The sequence below is a fragment of the Colletes latitarsis genome, chromosome 2 (assembly GCF_051014445.1).
Source record: "Colletes latitarsis isolate SP2378_abdomen chromosome 2, iyColLati1, whole genome shotgun sequence".
Taxonomy (NCBI): domain Eukaryota; kingdom Metazoa; phylum Arthropoda; class Insecta; order Hymenoptera; family Colletidae; genus Colletes; species Colletes latitarsis.
Genome location: NC_135135.1, coordinates 8605261 through 8621962, shown reverse-complemented (window position 1 = coordinate 8621962; position 16702 = coordinate 8605261). Strand labels below are relative to the sequence as shown.

The 16702-nt window shown below is 34.4% G+C and overlaps 2 protein-coding genes across 2 annotated transcripts in view; both read right to left on the bottom strand.

Annotated features, from left to right (window-relative positions):
• The window catches only part of LOC143348831 (uncharacterized), a 334784-nt gene that overhangs the window by 189929 nt on the left and 128153 nt on the right, over positions 1 to 16702 (bottom strand). The window lies entirely within an intron of this gene.
• LOC143349938 (transmembrane reductase CYB561D2) lies at positions 6761 to 15996 on the bottom strand. Its single transcript, XM_076781608.1, has 3 exons — positions 15853 to 15996; positions 10037 to 10283; positions 6761 to 7976 (listed from the first exon to the last, which is right to left on the bottom strand). The coding sequence occupies exons 2-3, from the start codon at positions 10277 to 10279 to the stop codon at positions 7479 to 7481; spliced, it is 741 nt and encodes a 246-aa protein (XP_076637723.1). The 5' UTR covers positions 10280 to 10283; positions 15853 to 15996; the 3' UTR covers positions 6761 to 7478.

The window sequence follows — 16702 nt, the reverse complement described above, 5'->3', positions numbered from 1 at the left end:
AATTACGTGGTTCATTCTTAAACATAAATTTTGATATCTACATTAATCACGAAAGCTTAACATTGTAGAAAAATATTTCTCTTGTACCACTCTAAACTCTACCATTTATTTTTGAAACAGAAACTTCTTTATATTTTCTCAAAAAGTTTGATAACCGCTAATACAAACAGTTCAGTTAAAAATAATTTAACGTCACCAATTGGTCGATATATTTTCGGAATACCGCTTTTGAAACTTGAATCTTTAAAGTTATGCAAAAATAAATGGGTCTTTGATCTTAAATTACCGAACCGTCTTCTTAATTGTGTAACTTGGACAATCTTTTTCGGACTTCTCGCGAGAAGGTCGGTCGATAAAAGGGGGCGAGCAGGGGGGAGGGGGGTGACGAGGAATTTTTACTATTATGAAAAATTCAAACGGCCGCACGAATTTAACGGACGCGTTATGAATATTTAATGTGTTATAAGTTTGCAGTAAGTAGTGAATTATTCATACAATACGTGAACCCCCGTTAACGGAGTTTAAACTACATGCGTATACGTACCTTCCAGTTGCTCGAATAACGTTAATATTTATAATAACTTACGCTGAGAGCGGACTTCGTAACGGTCTGGTACACGTTCTATCGTAATTGCGGGGGCGTTTATTTCGTCTTCGTCGCAGTAAATACTCGACGTGTAATTCTAATTCAACCTTTACATACTTTTGCATAACAACGCGCGTAGTCGTAACTCCCCAGTGGGAGTTTTTTTATTAATCGCAGGAAAAGACTGTGATTTTGTCCAGTGCAATCATTTGCGAAATTTATGGAACAGTTTTTGAAGTGGATGTTAGTCAATAAAAAAAATACTTTATCAAAAATTACTTCCATGAATTTCGTTCCCTTTTTATATACAGGGTATTCGACCACCTCCAAGAAAAATTTTAATGGGAGATTCTAGATTCTAAAACAAAAATCAAGAATACCAATTTGTTGATGGAGGCTTTGTTGAAAAGTTATTAATATATATTAATAACGCGCGATAGTGGTTCTCACTCAGCATGAGAAACTCTACTTACTGACATATCGACAGTCTTACAGTTTTGTGAGTGAGAATCACAGACGAGGTATACGAGAAGACCTTACATCCAATATATATTTACGCCCCATTTTTCTGGGGCACTAGAGCCCCATTAATACGCAGTGTTTGCATTTTGAAATATTAAAATCCTTCAATTCGTCCAGAAGTTATGATGTTTTAAACATACGCATGAAATTTCAGGGCAACATTTCTGGTAACACATTATATTTTCGGTAAAGATTTTTTTCTCTCGAAATTGCGTAGGATTTTGGGGGTATGTGTATTCACAAAAAATGATTGTAATTGACCCCTGCAATCGAAAATAATTTTTCCAAAATGATTTGAAACTTTTCAATTTCGCCGAAAAATTTCAGCAGCTACCCCCTGTCGATTTTTCTTAAAAATTCGTTTTTTATTTTTAGTAATTTTGTTTGACGCCCTACAGAAAAGTTGTCTAATACTTTTTTATAGGTACCCATGAGCTCTACTTTAGAAAAAAGTTTCATTGAAATATATTCACTGTTGTAGCAGTTATGGCTGTTTGGAAATTGGACCATTTTTGGGGGGGTTTTTCTCATTTTGCAGGGTCAAGGATCAACTTTTCGAATATTTTTGCAATTTCTACATATTCCTCACCTAAATACGCGTTGTTTGCTTTTTGAAACATTAAAATCGTCCAATCCGTTCAGAAATTATGACGTTTTAAAGAAACGCACGAAATTTTGGAGTGACATTTCTGACCTGAAATTATGTTTTCGGTAAGGAATTTTTTTCTCGCAAATGGTTAGGATTTCGAGTGCATGTCTATTAACCAAAAATGATAATCGAAAATAATTTTTCCAGAGCGATTTGAAATTTTTCAATTTCGCCAAAAAATTTTCCAGTCGTAGCAGTCAAATTGGGCCACGAAAGTCCATAAGGTGTAAAATCTATTTGTATACCTCGTCTATGGCGAAAAATACTATCGCGCGCACGCAGCTGTTTGCAGACTGCCGTTCTATAGGCAGAACTTTAAACGTTAATAACTTTTCAACGAAGCCTCGACCAACAAATTGGTATTCTTGATTTTCGTCTTATTTTAAAATCTCTCATTAAAATTTTTCCCAGGGGTAGACGTACACCCTGTATATCTTATGCCTAGAATTCGAGTACTCGTTAAATTACCAAATATTGAATTCTTCCCAGGCCCAGAGTTGGACAAATTTTAATCTCAAATAAAATAAAACTCCAAATATTGGTTTAAAAGATTCGTTAATAGATTCTGATTTATAATTGAAACGTACATAGAAGTATCGATCTAAAATTCGTATTCCTTATTCATGAATTAATTATTTTAGTTCCATAGTGAAAAGTCCTGTCACCCATTTATTTACGGAAAAATTACGAAAACACATCCACCGAAAAAATTCGTTAATAGATTCTAATTTATAACTGAAACGTGCGCAGAAGCATCGATCTAAAATTTGTATTCCTCATTTGCGAATAAAGATTCGTGAATTAATTATTTTAGCCCCATAGTGAAAACTCCAGTCATCAATTTATTTACGAAAAAAATTACGAAAACACATCCACCGTCTGGCCACAATAAAAGTCCAAATATTGCTTTAAAAAATTCGTTAATAGATTCTAATTTATAATTGAAACGTACATAGGAAGTATCGATCTAAAATTTGTATTCCTTATTCACGAGTAAGGATTGCTCAAGGCACAATGAAAGACAGCGATTTCTATCAAAATATACAAAGTGCACTCGTGCTTATTCGAGGAAAAATCATGTTGCATAGTGCAATTTATAATTTAGAGGCTGGACAAGCAAAAAAGAGAAACAGAAATGAGGAATCACGCGAAAATGGGAATATTTTTTAACCGAGCATAAATCAAGCGCGGTTGCATTCTGTTGAAAGCTTTCCGAAATAACGACAATTAATTCGAAAGCTTGCTGGGCGACGGAAAAATTCGAGAAACGATTTTCCCCCGGACGTTATCTGAAGCGCCGCCGGGGATTGGGTCGCGTCGATTAGGCAGCGGACAAATGTTTCGCGTGAAATTAATTTCAACCGAGTTTCCCTCGATTTCGCGGGGAAACTGAGAATTCACCTGGCTCGTCGAGAAAAGAGTCACTCATCTGGGATAACGAAGAGCTCTGTATCGAATATTCTAATTAATGCGTTCGCGTTTGGTTCGTGTAAATATCGTTCGCGCGTTTACTTAAACATGAACCTACGTCTGCGCACGTATGCATAATACAGGGTGTTCGTTTGAAAACTCGAGTATCTGGAATGGGACGCATTTTTAGGCATATAACTATTTTATTTATTTAACCTTGCTCTTTTAAATAGAATTCCATAATTATAATTAGGATTATTGAATGGATTGGGAAAACGAAACTTTTGTGAGAGACATTTTTTTATCAGAATTCATCTTGAAACGATATTTAATGAAATAGAAATTTTTTAAAGGTTCGATACTCCCAAAGTCGAGGATGGGAAATTAAATTATGTCAATCCCACATTTTTACGTGCAATTTTTTAATGTAGATCTACTGATCCAATTCTTCCTTTTCTTCTGGAGGCATTTAAAGCAGTATTCAAGCCAAGTTTAGGAAATATTGAAAAATATTAAGAAATAGAATTATAAAAAATGGAAACACATACGAGGATCTTGCTAAATTATTCTGTGATTCCTTTCGTATTGCAAGTCACATAAAGAAAATACCAAAAGAAATTTCGTTTGTATAGCTTAAGAAATTTTTTTAAAACTAAATCTAATAAAGAAAAATGTTACAAAGGTTTCTTCCTTTTTCCTGTAAAATTAGAATCTGTACAAAATATAAATAATCTTGAAAACGTTCGACGAATAAAAAGTAAATACGACAGCATTTCCCCCTTTAAATTGAGAGAGTTTCGTATTTAACACCCTGTATATAGATGTAGAAACGCGTCCTTCGAAGCGTCTACGTTCCCCAATGTGGCAATCAGTATCATTTGCGAATAAATATCATTACACGAATGTCACCGAAACGAGGAAACGTTTCTATCGGTCCGGTCCGGTTTATCGAATGTCAACAAACGTATTAATCATCCGGGCAAGAAAATTGCGACACGAAAAACTGTCATTAAACGCGTCACATTAATTAAATTCGCTTTATCGACGAAATAAAGAAAGAAGCAAAGCTGAATATAATTTTAACTTAAATAGTATCTCGTTCGATATTTGCATAGGGAACAGAAATAAAGCAAAATATTCGAGATATGTAAGATTTTCCATTTTTATAAAAGATTTCTTTATCAACATATTATAGCCGTGTAATATTTTCAAACACTTTCCACCACTTTCTATCGTCTTTTCTATCGTCGTTGTGTTAAAAAGTAAATTAAAGTTTACTACTGAGAACTTGGTATGAGATGTTCTTTGTCATTTTATTTCACTTTAAATGAAGAGTCATCGACATTGGAACTCGAATGAGACACTAACTCTGTAAGGAATAATAGTAAATAAATGGTGTAAATTTATTATGGAATATGAATTAATTTTATTTTAATATTTATAATAAATAATAGATAAATAAAAATAAATTTCACACAATCAATCTTGTTTTGGTAAATGTTATGAACGTTATATAAGTTTGCGGTTTTAAAAGTGCATCAAATTGTAGGAGAATGTGACTTTAAAGTGTCAATAGATTCTAAAAAGAGCGATTCAACAAGCAAAGCACCAGAAAAGAAAAGAAATTTTCTAGTAAACCACCCCAAACTGCAGTTCAGTCAAACAATGTCGATTACAGTTTGCTCTTAATCATCACCAACGAAAGAAAAAGTGGTAGAAAGTGCTTTTCAACGAGAAAAAAATGAAGATCTGATTTTCAGAAAGTAGAGAGAATTTCAAGTCATCGTAAGACTGAAATAACATTTGTCGATATAATGAAAAATTAAAAGTACTGGTTATTTGAAACTAATTCAAGAACAAATTCAGAACTATTGGAGTAGAATAATTAGAGCAAATTTTATATTCTATCGCGATAACACAGCTGACCACGCAGCTAAAATTATAATCTGGACCTTAATATTATAGAAAATATGGGTGGTTTAACAGAAAGGTAGATGAAGGTGACAAACATTACTATAATATTAATGAGTCGAAGAGAATAATATTATATTTCAAAATTATACAAAATTCGTTTAATCAAATGATCAAGGTATTACAAAATAAAGATCATCCGTTATTAACATTATAAAAAGTGTGATAATCTTATTTAATTATACACATCTTCAAATTTAACTGTCTTATAAGTTTATCCAAGCATTGTTCTGGTTCAAATTGAAAATTTCCTTCGCACAGTTTACGAAGATATTTAAAAATAAATTGTTTCATTTTACGTACAACATTGTTGTACTATAAATATCATATTCTCGTCCCAGTAATTAAGAGTGTGTCTTAAAACTTAGTTCACCAGTTGCAAACATATTTTCCTCGACCTTCGACTTCTCAGAGTCCTATTTTCTCGTCCCCAGGCAACCATTTTAATTAATCAAAGATCGAACAACACGACAACACGCGTGACAAGCTTTGAAATCGACGACAGTTGCCTTTATCGTGGCGCAAAAACGCGAATCGTCGATCGAACAACTACGGGATATACCGAATATCATCTCGTAATTACTTGGCTTAGTACATATATCTATGCTTTGATTATGCGCTTCGATCATGCAATACGTTAACGCAACACGTATTTTCCAACAGGCGCTAATGGGATTTCCCCACAAGCTGAGGAACGTTTCGCGTTACACTTCATATCGAATTACGACCTATCGTCAACAATATTTGTTCCTAAAACACGTTTTCAACATAGACACTATCAGAATCAAAATCCTCCACCTCTCAAATTACATCTTCTCGAGTAACACAGGTATTTTTCGACGATACTTTTTAGTGTGGAACAAAGAAGTCAAAATTCTGCGACTGTTTTCCAATAACGAATCTTGTATAGTAAGGTGAAAAATAATCCTTCAATTTCCAGCCAATTTTTGTATAGTAAGGTGAAAAATAATCCTTCGTATTTCCTAGTAAAACTGAATTAATTTAAGGAAAATATTTGGTGTTTCATGTTTCAATTAATTCTAAAATTTCAAAAAATAATAAAATTATGAAAATTATAGAAATAATCATTGACATGCGACACCTCAACAAATTTATCTTCATTCCTTTAGATTGGGCTTGCAAAAGTTTCTGTCAGAAACATCGAAGGTTTATTTTTTTTGCTCTTTCAAACTCGTTCTTAAAATGTTTTATGAGCCAATTTTTGTATAGTAAGGTGAAAAATAATCCTTCGTATTTCCTAGTAAAACTGAATTAATTTAAGGAAAATATTTGGTGTTTAATGTTTCAATTAATTCTAACATTTCAGAAAATAATAAAATTATGAAAATTATAGAAATAATCATTGAGTTGCGACGCCTCAACAAATTTGAGATTCTAAATATTATAAAAGTCAACTTTGCCCACTGTTAAATCTACCTCTATGTTCATTTATATTTATACTGTTTTCAAATACTCACGTAATTCTAGTAAATAAAAAATAGTTCAAAGTGTTAAGAAATCTTCCTCCATTTATAAATTCAATATAAAATTGCTAAAATTGGACTTTTAAAATTATAGCGTAATACTAAACCTGAAACAGGAAAGTGGATAATACAAAAGTAAAAAGTTTACCAAATAACTTTTATTTACAAAATTGTACAATTTCAATCCCCGTTCGTAACGTATGAAATAGCTATATTAGCTGGACTATAGCTTTTTATAGCAGTTTTACGATATTTAGCACCACGGTAGATCGGAAGCTCGCAATCTTCCGATTCTACGGTCCTTATTTAGAAGTAATATCGTAACGTTGTACCTTCAGAGCAGAAAGTACCATGAATCACGTTGCTTTTAAAATTAAAGAGGCGAGAAATACGTGCAACAATAGGTGGACAGAGAAGGTTCGAGAACTCTAACTTTAGATCTAGGTCGGATCACGACGGATGACCTGTACGCTAAAGCCAGAAGACTCGAAAGATAGATTATGAAATGTGCTCTGCCGTGCGTTAGCGTTTCTATTTCGACCTAGAGAAACGGACGCTTCATACGTTGCGACTTGATAAGATCTGAAATATTGTTGACGCCATAACAGTGATACATAGGTTGCCCCAGAAACGGGACACCTAATTATCTCCGGTTTGGACCATCGCTCGTTGCCTCTCGCGAGTTTAGTCGCGCGCTACGAAGGGAAACTAAAGCGTATACGTTAGTCCCTCGTTATAAGCTCGGAATTTTCTCCTTGGGAGTCGTCCTCGTTAGAGACGGAGCTTCATTTGTCTGAAATAATTCTCGTTCCATGCCTCTTTACGCGCACAAAGTCTTTCAAAGTTCGAGATTCCTCTATCTGAAACACTCTGTTTGCCTGTAAAGGGATACTAGAGCGCCTCTTAGCGAAAACACGGTGATCAAGGAGGTCACGATTATGCTCATTAACTGAACGTGTGGTACATGGGACACGTTGGCCAGCCAGTTGTATCTGTAACCGTAACACTGTGAGGTCATTCCTATCACGAAGCTGGCTATGCCCAGGAAGTTGTGGCCGAATTTGATGGTCACCGGTCGAATATAGTTTCGAAGTTTCGCGGCAACGAAGACCGGGTAACCGAAAATGGTCACGAAGATCATGATGGCCAACGAGGAGATGCCCAGGATCGCGTGGGTGGTCCGGAAATGGAACTTTTTCACGTTGTACATTACCGCGACGCCGACGATGATGCAGATCAGTCCAACGAGCTGAAGGATCCAGTGAACGTGGCTCTTGGCACGGCGCGTAAGAAACTTCGTCAAGAAGCTTTCACCGGCCAGGATGACAATGGCCTCCGACATCAGTAGGACGTACTGAAAGGGGTAAGATCGAGCCCGTCAGAAAGGGTAGAAGTTGCAGTCGTTTGGCGAAGTCGTTAGAACTTCTTTGGCCACCTCGGTTACCCCCGGTCTCTCTCCTACGGTCATTCTTGAATTTCGATCCGGCGCGGGACGTTCGCGGCAGTGTGTGTAAGTGGAAAATAAATGGAGCAATTTGAATCGCGCGCAATCGTCTCGAACTGCGGAGGAGACTCTTGGGCAAGGTTACGCGAACTTTTTCGCCCCGTCGAATATTCTTTCCTTCGTTTCCCCCGTTCTTTGGCAGCCAAAGAAGCTCTCGCGTTTTCGGACCATCGCGCAGTGGGGCGTTTGCGAGCGAAAAGCAGAAAAAGAGTCGCGTTGTAAGAGTATTACCACCAAAACAGTGGGAAAAGACTGTGAAATTAAGTAACGTCTGTTTCGTTAAGAAATTACAGTAGTGATTCTTAAAACGATCGTCGCTTATTTTTCGTACAGCGGAGAGGAATTTCGCGTTTTAAACACATAATGAACTGTTACTACGTTTCCTTCTTAAAAGGATAAAAAGAACATTTTTTTCTACAAAATGGCCATTTTCTAGAGGCCAAAATAAAACGAAAATCAAGAACACTAATTTGTTGATAGAGGCTTCGTTAAAAAGTTATTAACGTTCAAAGTTCCAACCGTACTGAATTTTTTTTCTAGAAAGTAGGTAGGATTTCGGGGATAGGTTTATTCACAAAAAATTATTGTAATTGACCCCCGTAACCGAAAATAATTTTTTCAGAACGATTTGAAATTTTTTAATTTTGTCGAAAAATTTCACACCCTTTCAAATTTTTTTCTCGAAAGTGGGTAGGATTTCGAGGGCATATCTGAAGGCCAAAAAAGATTATAATTGGTCCCCGCAACCGAAAATAATTTTTCCAGAACGATTTGAAATTTTTTTTTTTCGTCGAAAAATTTAAGCACCTACCCCCTATCTATTTTTCTTAAAAATTACTTTTTCATTTTTAGTATTTTTGTTTGACGCTCTACAGAAAAGTTGTCTAATACTTTTTTGTAGGTACCCATGAGCTCTACTTTAGAAAAAAGTTTCATTGAAATATATTCACAATTGTAGGAGTTATGGCTGTTTGAAAATTGGGCCTTTTTTATGGGGTTTTTCTTATTTTGCGGGGTCAAGGACCAACTTTTCGAATATTTTTGCAATTTCTACATATTCCTGACTAAAATACGCGTAGTTTGCTTTTTTAGACATTAAAATCGTCCAATCCGTTCAGAAGTTATGACGTTTTGAAGATTCGCATGAAAATTCGGACAGACATTTCTGGCCAGAAATTATGTTTTCGGTAAGGAATTTTTTTCTCGAAACTGAGTAGGATTTCGGGGGTACATCTATTCACCAAAAATAATTGTAATTGACCCCCGCAACCGAAAATAATTTTTCCAGAACGATTTGAAATTTTTTTTTTTCTTCGAAAAATTTCACACCTTCTCGAATTTTTTTCTCGAAAGTGGGTAGGATTTCGGGGGTATATATAATGACCAAAAATGATTGTAATTGACCCTCGCAACCGAAACTAATTTTTCCAGAACAATTTGAAATTTTTGAATTTAATTGTTAATAACTTTTTAACGAAGCCTCCATCAACAAATTGGTATTCTTGATTTTCGTCTTATTTTGGCCTCTAGAATCCTCTATTAAAATTTTTCCCGGGGGTGTCCGAACACCCTGTATATTAATAAAAATTTATAACATTGAAACAACTTTATTATAGTTGTCTGTTTTAATTTAGTCAGAATTTAAAGTATCTAGTATATTATTAAATTATTAAATAATTTAATGCGTTGAATATTTTAAAAAATGTCTTTCTAGAATTAATAAGCTATGGTCTTCAAAGCATTGTGTTTCACGCTTCATTCTAAGGGGAATCCCTCACGTTGGGATGAATAGAAACGTTCAAATTACGAATCTCGACATTTTAAGAATCATTATTCTATATAACGAAAATGTCTTTAGCCCCTGCAAGCCCTTATTTTTTCTGTCGTTCTGTCAGATTTGGTATACGTACCCCTACAGTGCAGAGGCTCACGTGGAGATCCATCACCGAGAAAGATCCAGCTGTGTAAATTAGAAGAAACACCGTCATATATATAACGAGTATATGGTTGATCACGTCTATAACATTAACACATAAACAATAGAGGCTGCGTTTTGTGTGCGAGTTGTCCGAGTCGGTGGAATTTTCGAAGGTACTGCACGATGCATCTTGCACTTTTATATTCCTCAACACGTACGATTGTAAGTCCTCCATCGTTCTGAAAAATCCATACATTTTACTGTACTGTAAATACTGTAAATGATGTATGGATGATAAACGTTCTGCACTGTACGTTTTCGAGAAAAAAGTTAAGCGTGTTTACACCCCCATTTCAAATTGACAACAAGTGGCTTCAGCCAACAGCTAGTAGCTGTAATTTTTAAACGACTTTGTGAAAATTTTAAATTTTTAAGGTTTCAATCGCTTTTCCATGAAATTCTGAAACTTTATGAGATAGCGCGTCGCTCTGTGACCCGAAGGTTGAGGAACACTGATATAAACTATTCCAACTCTGTATTGGCCCGAATTAGGGAACCGAATTTATGGAACATATTGAATTTGTCACCTAGCATAGCAAATTGATTTTTCGTACGTGCGAATACAGCTCACGTACCGAGATACGATGGAATTTTAATAGACATTTTTATTATATTTTTTATGAACCACGTTGACCTTGCTATGCAGTCATATTTTCCAGTTTTCCAAAATGTCTGTCAGATTACCGGTACAAGCGATATTTGTTTTGTATTCGGTTGAATTCTGAACCAAAACCGTTCCGACCCACATGTGAATCCGCGGACAATCAACGTGTTAAACCGAGGAATTTGAAAGTATGATCAATATGAAAACTACCAGAGCCAAACGAACGAAACTATATGAAATCAATTGAAATCTAAATATTATACTTTCATTGGATTTTGCAATCGTCTTCCTTAATCAATTTCAGAAAAATAAACATTAAACTGTTAAGTATCGTTGTATTCGCAACACGACAGTACCATTTTCTTTTGTAAAGCATTTATTAAAAATAAATTAATGTAATAGTACAAATAAAACATCACAGAATAAATAGAGGAAGCATATTTGGAATATCAGTTTATTTAAGACGACATAAAATAATTTACTATCTTGTATATTCCTTATTTTTTTGAACCGTGAAGATGAAGAAAACAACAAAGTATTACCATTTATTAAGTTAACGAATTTTTCTTCTCATTTTACTAGCTACTGTAATTAAATTCATTTTCATTAAGAATCTCTCTTCATTTTTCACTTCTAATGTTTAGAATGGTTCAAACCATGGCAACCACGAAACGACGTTTATGAATTATTATGATTATTCTACTTTGAAAAAATTTATGTAAAAATACATGTAATAAGGAATTCCAACAAAAAATCTTGTATAATTCTTTATAATACACTCAACAATATATTCAATAATATTCGAAATATATTATACTTTTCCTACGTATAGATAATATAAAATAGTATAAACTATAAATATTAATATCTAACGATCGTTTTAAATAAAAAACCATGGATAACGAAAGTGCCCCCTCTCTTAGCTTCAACGTGATAAATCGTGGGGTTTTCCTGACGTTGAATCAACAATGAATGATATAGATTTCATAGCAGCATAATCTCACTATTATTACGTCGATACACCGATATCGTATCGCTAAAAAAAATCTTCTCTCAATTTCCCTGCGCTGGATCGTCTGGAAACTCTCGACAACAATGCTCGAAAATCTTTGCTAACGGGCAGAAGGGCAGAATTTAACGTGACAATAGTAATTGCTAGGCACGATAAGGGGAATTACAAACGAAACGCCTTGACTCTTATGTGTCGGCGTGATTACATCTGGGGGCGCAATGGCGCTGACCTGTTTAAAATCGGGTCACTGATCGAAAGGAACGAAAACGAGTTCGTCGATCCCAAGATCCGAAAGGAACGAAAATGCGAGATCCGTGTAGCAAAGAGAAAAGAATTTTTATACGTATATACTAGGAATTTTAAAAGAATAGGCTCAGATTGTAATTTTTATTTTATTTCAATTTAAAATTCTAACGATAATCTGATGCTCGCGGCTTTATTTTCACGTTCAATCACATTGCACATAGAAATGGCGGCTGTGACAATTGAAAGTTGAGCACTTTGGTCTCACACTGTATATTTTCGTTTAGTTTTAAGTTTGCAAGAGAGTTGGGCAAATTCTGTTCAAGATAAATGAATAAAAATGTTATAAATTTACTGATGAAACGTAAGCAGAAGATTACGAATGAATCTAAAATTTTCATTCTTTGTTTGCTAATAAAATTTGATCAACTTTGTTTTCGAACAAGGTAACCTAATATTGACGTTAATTGTTTAAAGAACGAAAAAGAACCGTGACAGTAATTGGAGGGTAAAAATCGTTTTTATCAATATTATTAATAATTTCGTTAGTATGAATTCAAGAGCACACGTTCTAAAATTTAAATTGACCCAATATTAATATTAATATAACTGATACTTTAAAATTAGTATGATATACTTTTATTTTAAACGATTTATGTATCTGTATCGACCCGATATTTGCATTCCTAGTGACTGAATTACAAATTACTATATATGTAAATTTATTTGCATAAACAATCATGCCAAGAGACAATTTTCTCAGGGAATGGAAGTTTGCACCGAATTCGGTGTATGGGATAAACGTGTCACTAATTGACCATGACCCAGTGATCAAAACTTTCCGCAGTTTTAGTTAAATATTAAGTTCCAAGGTTAGTTTCACTGCTCCAAAGACGTTACCCACTAAGGATCCAATATTTAGTTCCCCAGAAATTCGCTTAACATGAATGAATTGGGCGCAAAATTAACATAGTACACTCCGACAACTTGCTTTAAAATAATCTCAATAGGAAATAATAACTGTATAAATAAAACAGTAATTTAAAAATAAACAAAGAAGCAGAAAAAAAGTTTGCAAGACAAATGTGAAAGGTAACAGAAATCAGTATTGGAGAAATATTTTTATAAAACCAGAAAGTCAATTGAGGAAAAATGATTAGCTTAGAAAATAATACTACGCAAAAAAATAAATCGAAAATGTAGAATAATTTCTTTCGATACCAGTCAAAAGATAAATTCTTTGGAAAGTATAACTTCGATATTATATGAAAAATCTATAATTTTCATTCTAAACAATGCAGAAGACATCAATTACATTCAAATGCTGGGCAATTATTTAAAGCCATCTTGGACCGAGATTGATGATGAGGATCTTATGTTTGCGCAAGATAATGCAGCAGTTCGCACCCAGTGGCCAAAGATAATGTTTGTCTAATTGAAAACAATATCCCTCTGTGAAATTGCCTTGCACGTTCTCCCCATTTGAATTCAATTGGAAATTTGTGGAGAATATTAATTCGTAGAGTCAAATAACCGTTAATTCGAAGACGCGGAAGAACGAAAATTCCAACTATCGTAGTTAGGAGTAACTATGAAAAGAAAATATATATGATAATTTTTAAAAATCTATTCCGAACAGAATTTTTTATATTCCTAGAAATGACGTTTCAGTTTCGATGTGCCTTAAGAAAAAAGAGTAATTAAAATAAAAGACGCGATATTCGAAGTCGATATATTTATAAAACGTCCAGAAATCAATATTTTTGCATCTAAATTTGGACAAATTCATTTTTTTTTATAGTCTATTAAATCTCGAAAGGTTGAAACATTGTCGAGATTGATATATTTACGACACGCACAGTATATTTTCACTGGCCGAACCGAGAAACAGAAAATTGTCTCAAAGAAAAAGGAAGACACGTTCGTTCCCGAACATGATATTTTCCTTCTAGGATACCGTAATCTGTTCGAGCAAATTGAAGCCAGTAAATAAAATAAACAAGTTTCCTTCCGACCGAAAGACGAGCACAGGTTGTGCAACTACGGCACATCTATGTTACGTTTATTTCGATTTATTTTGTTCACAATATAGTTCGTTAGCGCGTTTCCTTCGCCTCTACTTTTCTCCTTTCTAAGATAAGCTGGAACTCGCGTAGCACCGTGCTCGCGTTCGTAGAACGAACAGTGAAAACGTTTTATAATACTTGCAATTATTATCGCGAGTGTCGCGTAATCGGTTATTTTCGACGAGACTTTTCCAACTCCTTCCCGTTCCTATCGAAGCTAACAATTGTACTCCGGGAATACCATCTCGAGATTTCTCGAGATTTTTCAACAAATTTCCATTCTCGTCTCCGGGGAAATCGATTTCGGAGCATTTCGGGGCCCACGATCGTACAGAAATATTGTTTTCCCCTTCTTAATGATCGTAGATAATATTATATAAGCGATTTTATCTAACTTAGGCACCTCGAACACTTTCTTCTTTTATAAGTAAATAAAACAGTAACGCGATATCAATTAGAAATTAGACACGAACTTAAAATTTGTCTTAGTACTTATTCTCGAAACCTCGCTAAAGTTCATGAGCCATATTCAGAGCTATTTCCTTTAACATTTCGACTCAAGAATTAATTATTTTAGTTCTTTTTAGTTATTTATTCACTAAAGTTCATGAGCCATATTCAGAGCTATTTCCTTTAACATTTCGAATCAAGAATTAATTATTTTAGTTCTTTATTCTTTAGACTTTAGCAAAAATTAATTCTCCCATGAATTTCGTTCTCTTCCTAAATATATGTTATTCCTAGAATTCGAGTACTCGTCAGAGAACGAAAATATTAAATTGTTCCAACAGCCCCAGGCCTAGAGTTGAGCAAATTTTAATCTCGAATAAAATAAAAGTTCAAATATTGGTTTAAAAGATTCGTTAATAGATTCTGATTTATAATTGAAACGTACATAGAAGTATCGATCTAAAATTCGTATTCCTTATTCATGAATTAATTATTTTAGTTCTATAGTGAAAAGTCCTGTCACCCATTTATTTACGGAAAAATTACGAAAACACATCCACCGTCTGACCACAATAAAAGTCCAAATATTGGTTTAAAAAATTCGTTAATAGATTCCAATTTATAACTGAAACGTGCATAAAAGCCTCGACCTAAAATTTGTATTCCTTATTAGCGAATAAAGGTTCGCGAATTAATTATTTTAGTTCTATAGTGAAAAGTCCCGTCAACAAGTTATTTATGAAAAAAATTACGAAAACACATCCACCGTTTGACCACAATAAAGATCCAAATATTGGTTTAAAAAATTCGTTAATAGATTCCAATTTATAACTGAAACGTGCATAAAAGCCTCAATCTAAAATTTGTATTCCTCATTTGCGAATAAAGGTTCGCGAATGAATTATTTTAGTTCCAGAGTGAAAACTCCTGTCACCAATTTATTTACGAAAAAAATTACGAAAACACATCTATCGTCAGACCACAATAAAAGTCCAAATATTGGTTTAAAAAATTCGTTAATAGATTCCAATTTATAACTGAAACGTGCATAAAAGCCTCGACCTAAAATTTGTATTCCTTATTAGCGAATAAAAGTTCGCGAATTAATTATTTTAGTTCCATAATGAAAAGTCCCGTCACCAATTTATTTGCGAAAGAAATTACGAAAACACATCCACCGACTGACCACAAATTTAAAGTACGATGTTCTTGCACCAATTAGCTCCTCTCTTACTAATTAACGTAGAAAGGTGATTGAAAACACTTATTTACTAACAATTATACGCAAACGTTTGGCGAACGACAAAAGTTTCGGAGAGAAAAAAAAACAGAAAAAAATTTCGTTGAATTTAAAGAGAGGCTCGTTAACTCACCAAACAACTCGTTCCCTCGCGTAATCACGACGAACGTTTTTTTAAATTGCACGCGAGTTTCAGCGGCTCGAGCTACGACGGCGATTCGAGTACGACTACTGTCGTGCCAATTGAGGAAATCTCATAATTGACTGAAACACGCCAGTGTCGCAATATCGGAAGAGTCTCTATGTTTTTCCCCCGGTTGCAAGTCCGATAATCGAAACGAGGCGTCATGGGCTACGTGACTGCCCCATTTGCGTCACTCATTAATTAAAAAACAGAATCGTGGGGTACGCGTTGCCAATAATTATGATCTGACGTCATTTTTACGGTCGCGTATTCGGAAGTTCGACGGCCGTCAGGTGTGCAAGCAGTCACCTAGCAGTCGACATTTCCCATGCAAATCGAATGCAATTTCGTTGAATCGGATTATTGAATTTAGATTCGATCGGAGCAGAATAGAATTATACGAAAAGTTCGACGCCCTTTAATTGAGATTAATCCCGTGTTCTTTCGCCCGAAACGGTTAGATTACACGATCGCGTCAGAATCGGGCTCGAAAATAAAGATTATTCGAGCGATTCGTTTCGATATCATGATCTATTTTCGATTAAACAATGTTTCGTCGTTGCATTCTTGCGTACCATTAACACTTTATTCTTTGTATTTTATATAATTAAGCTTCTGATAACACATTCTACAAATTGTCTACAAACAAACATAACACAATTTGTGGCGTTACTGAATTTGAGAAATCAAATGAATAAATTTTTTGCAGAAGATTATTCAAACCCAACATGTCGCAATAAATAGTAAACAATTTGTTTAGCTACGCTTGGAAGGAGCTTTGACCGGAAATGAGGAAAGA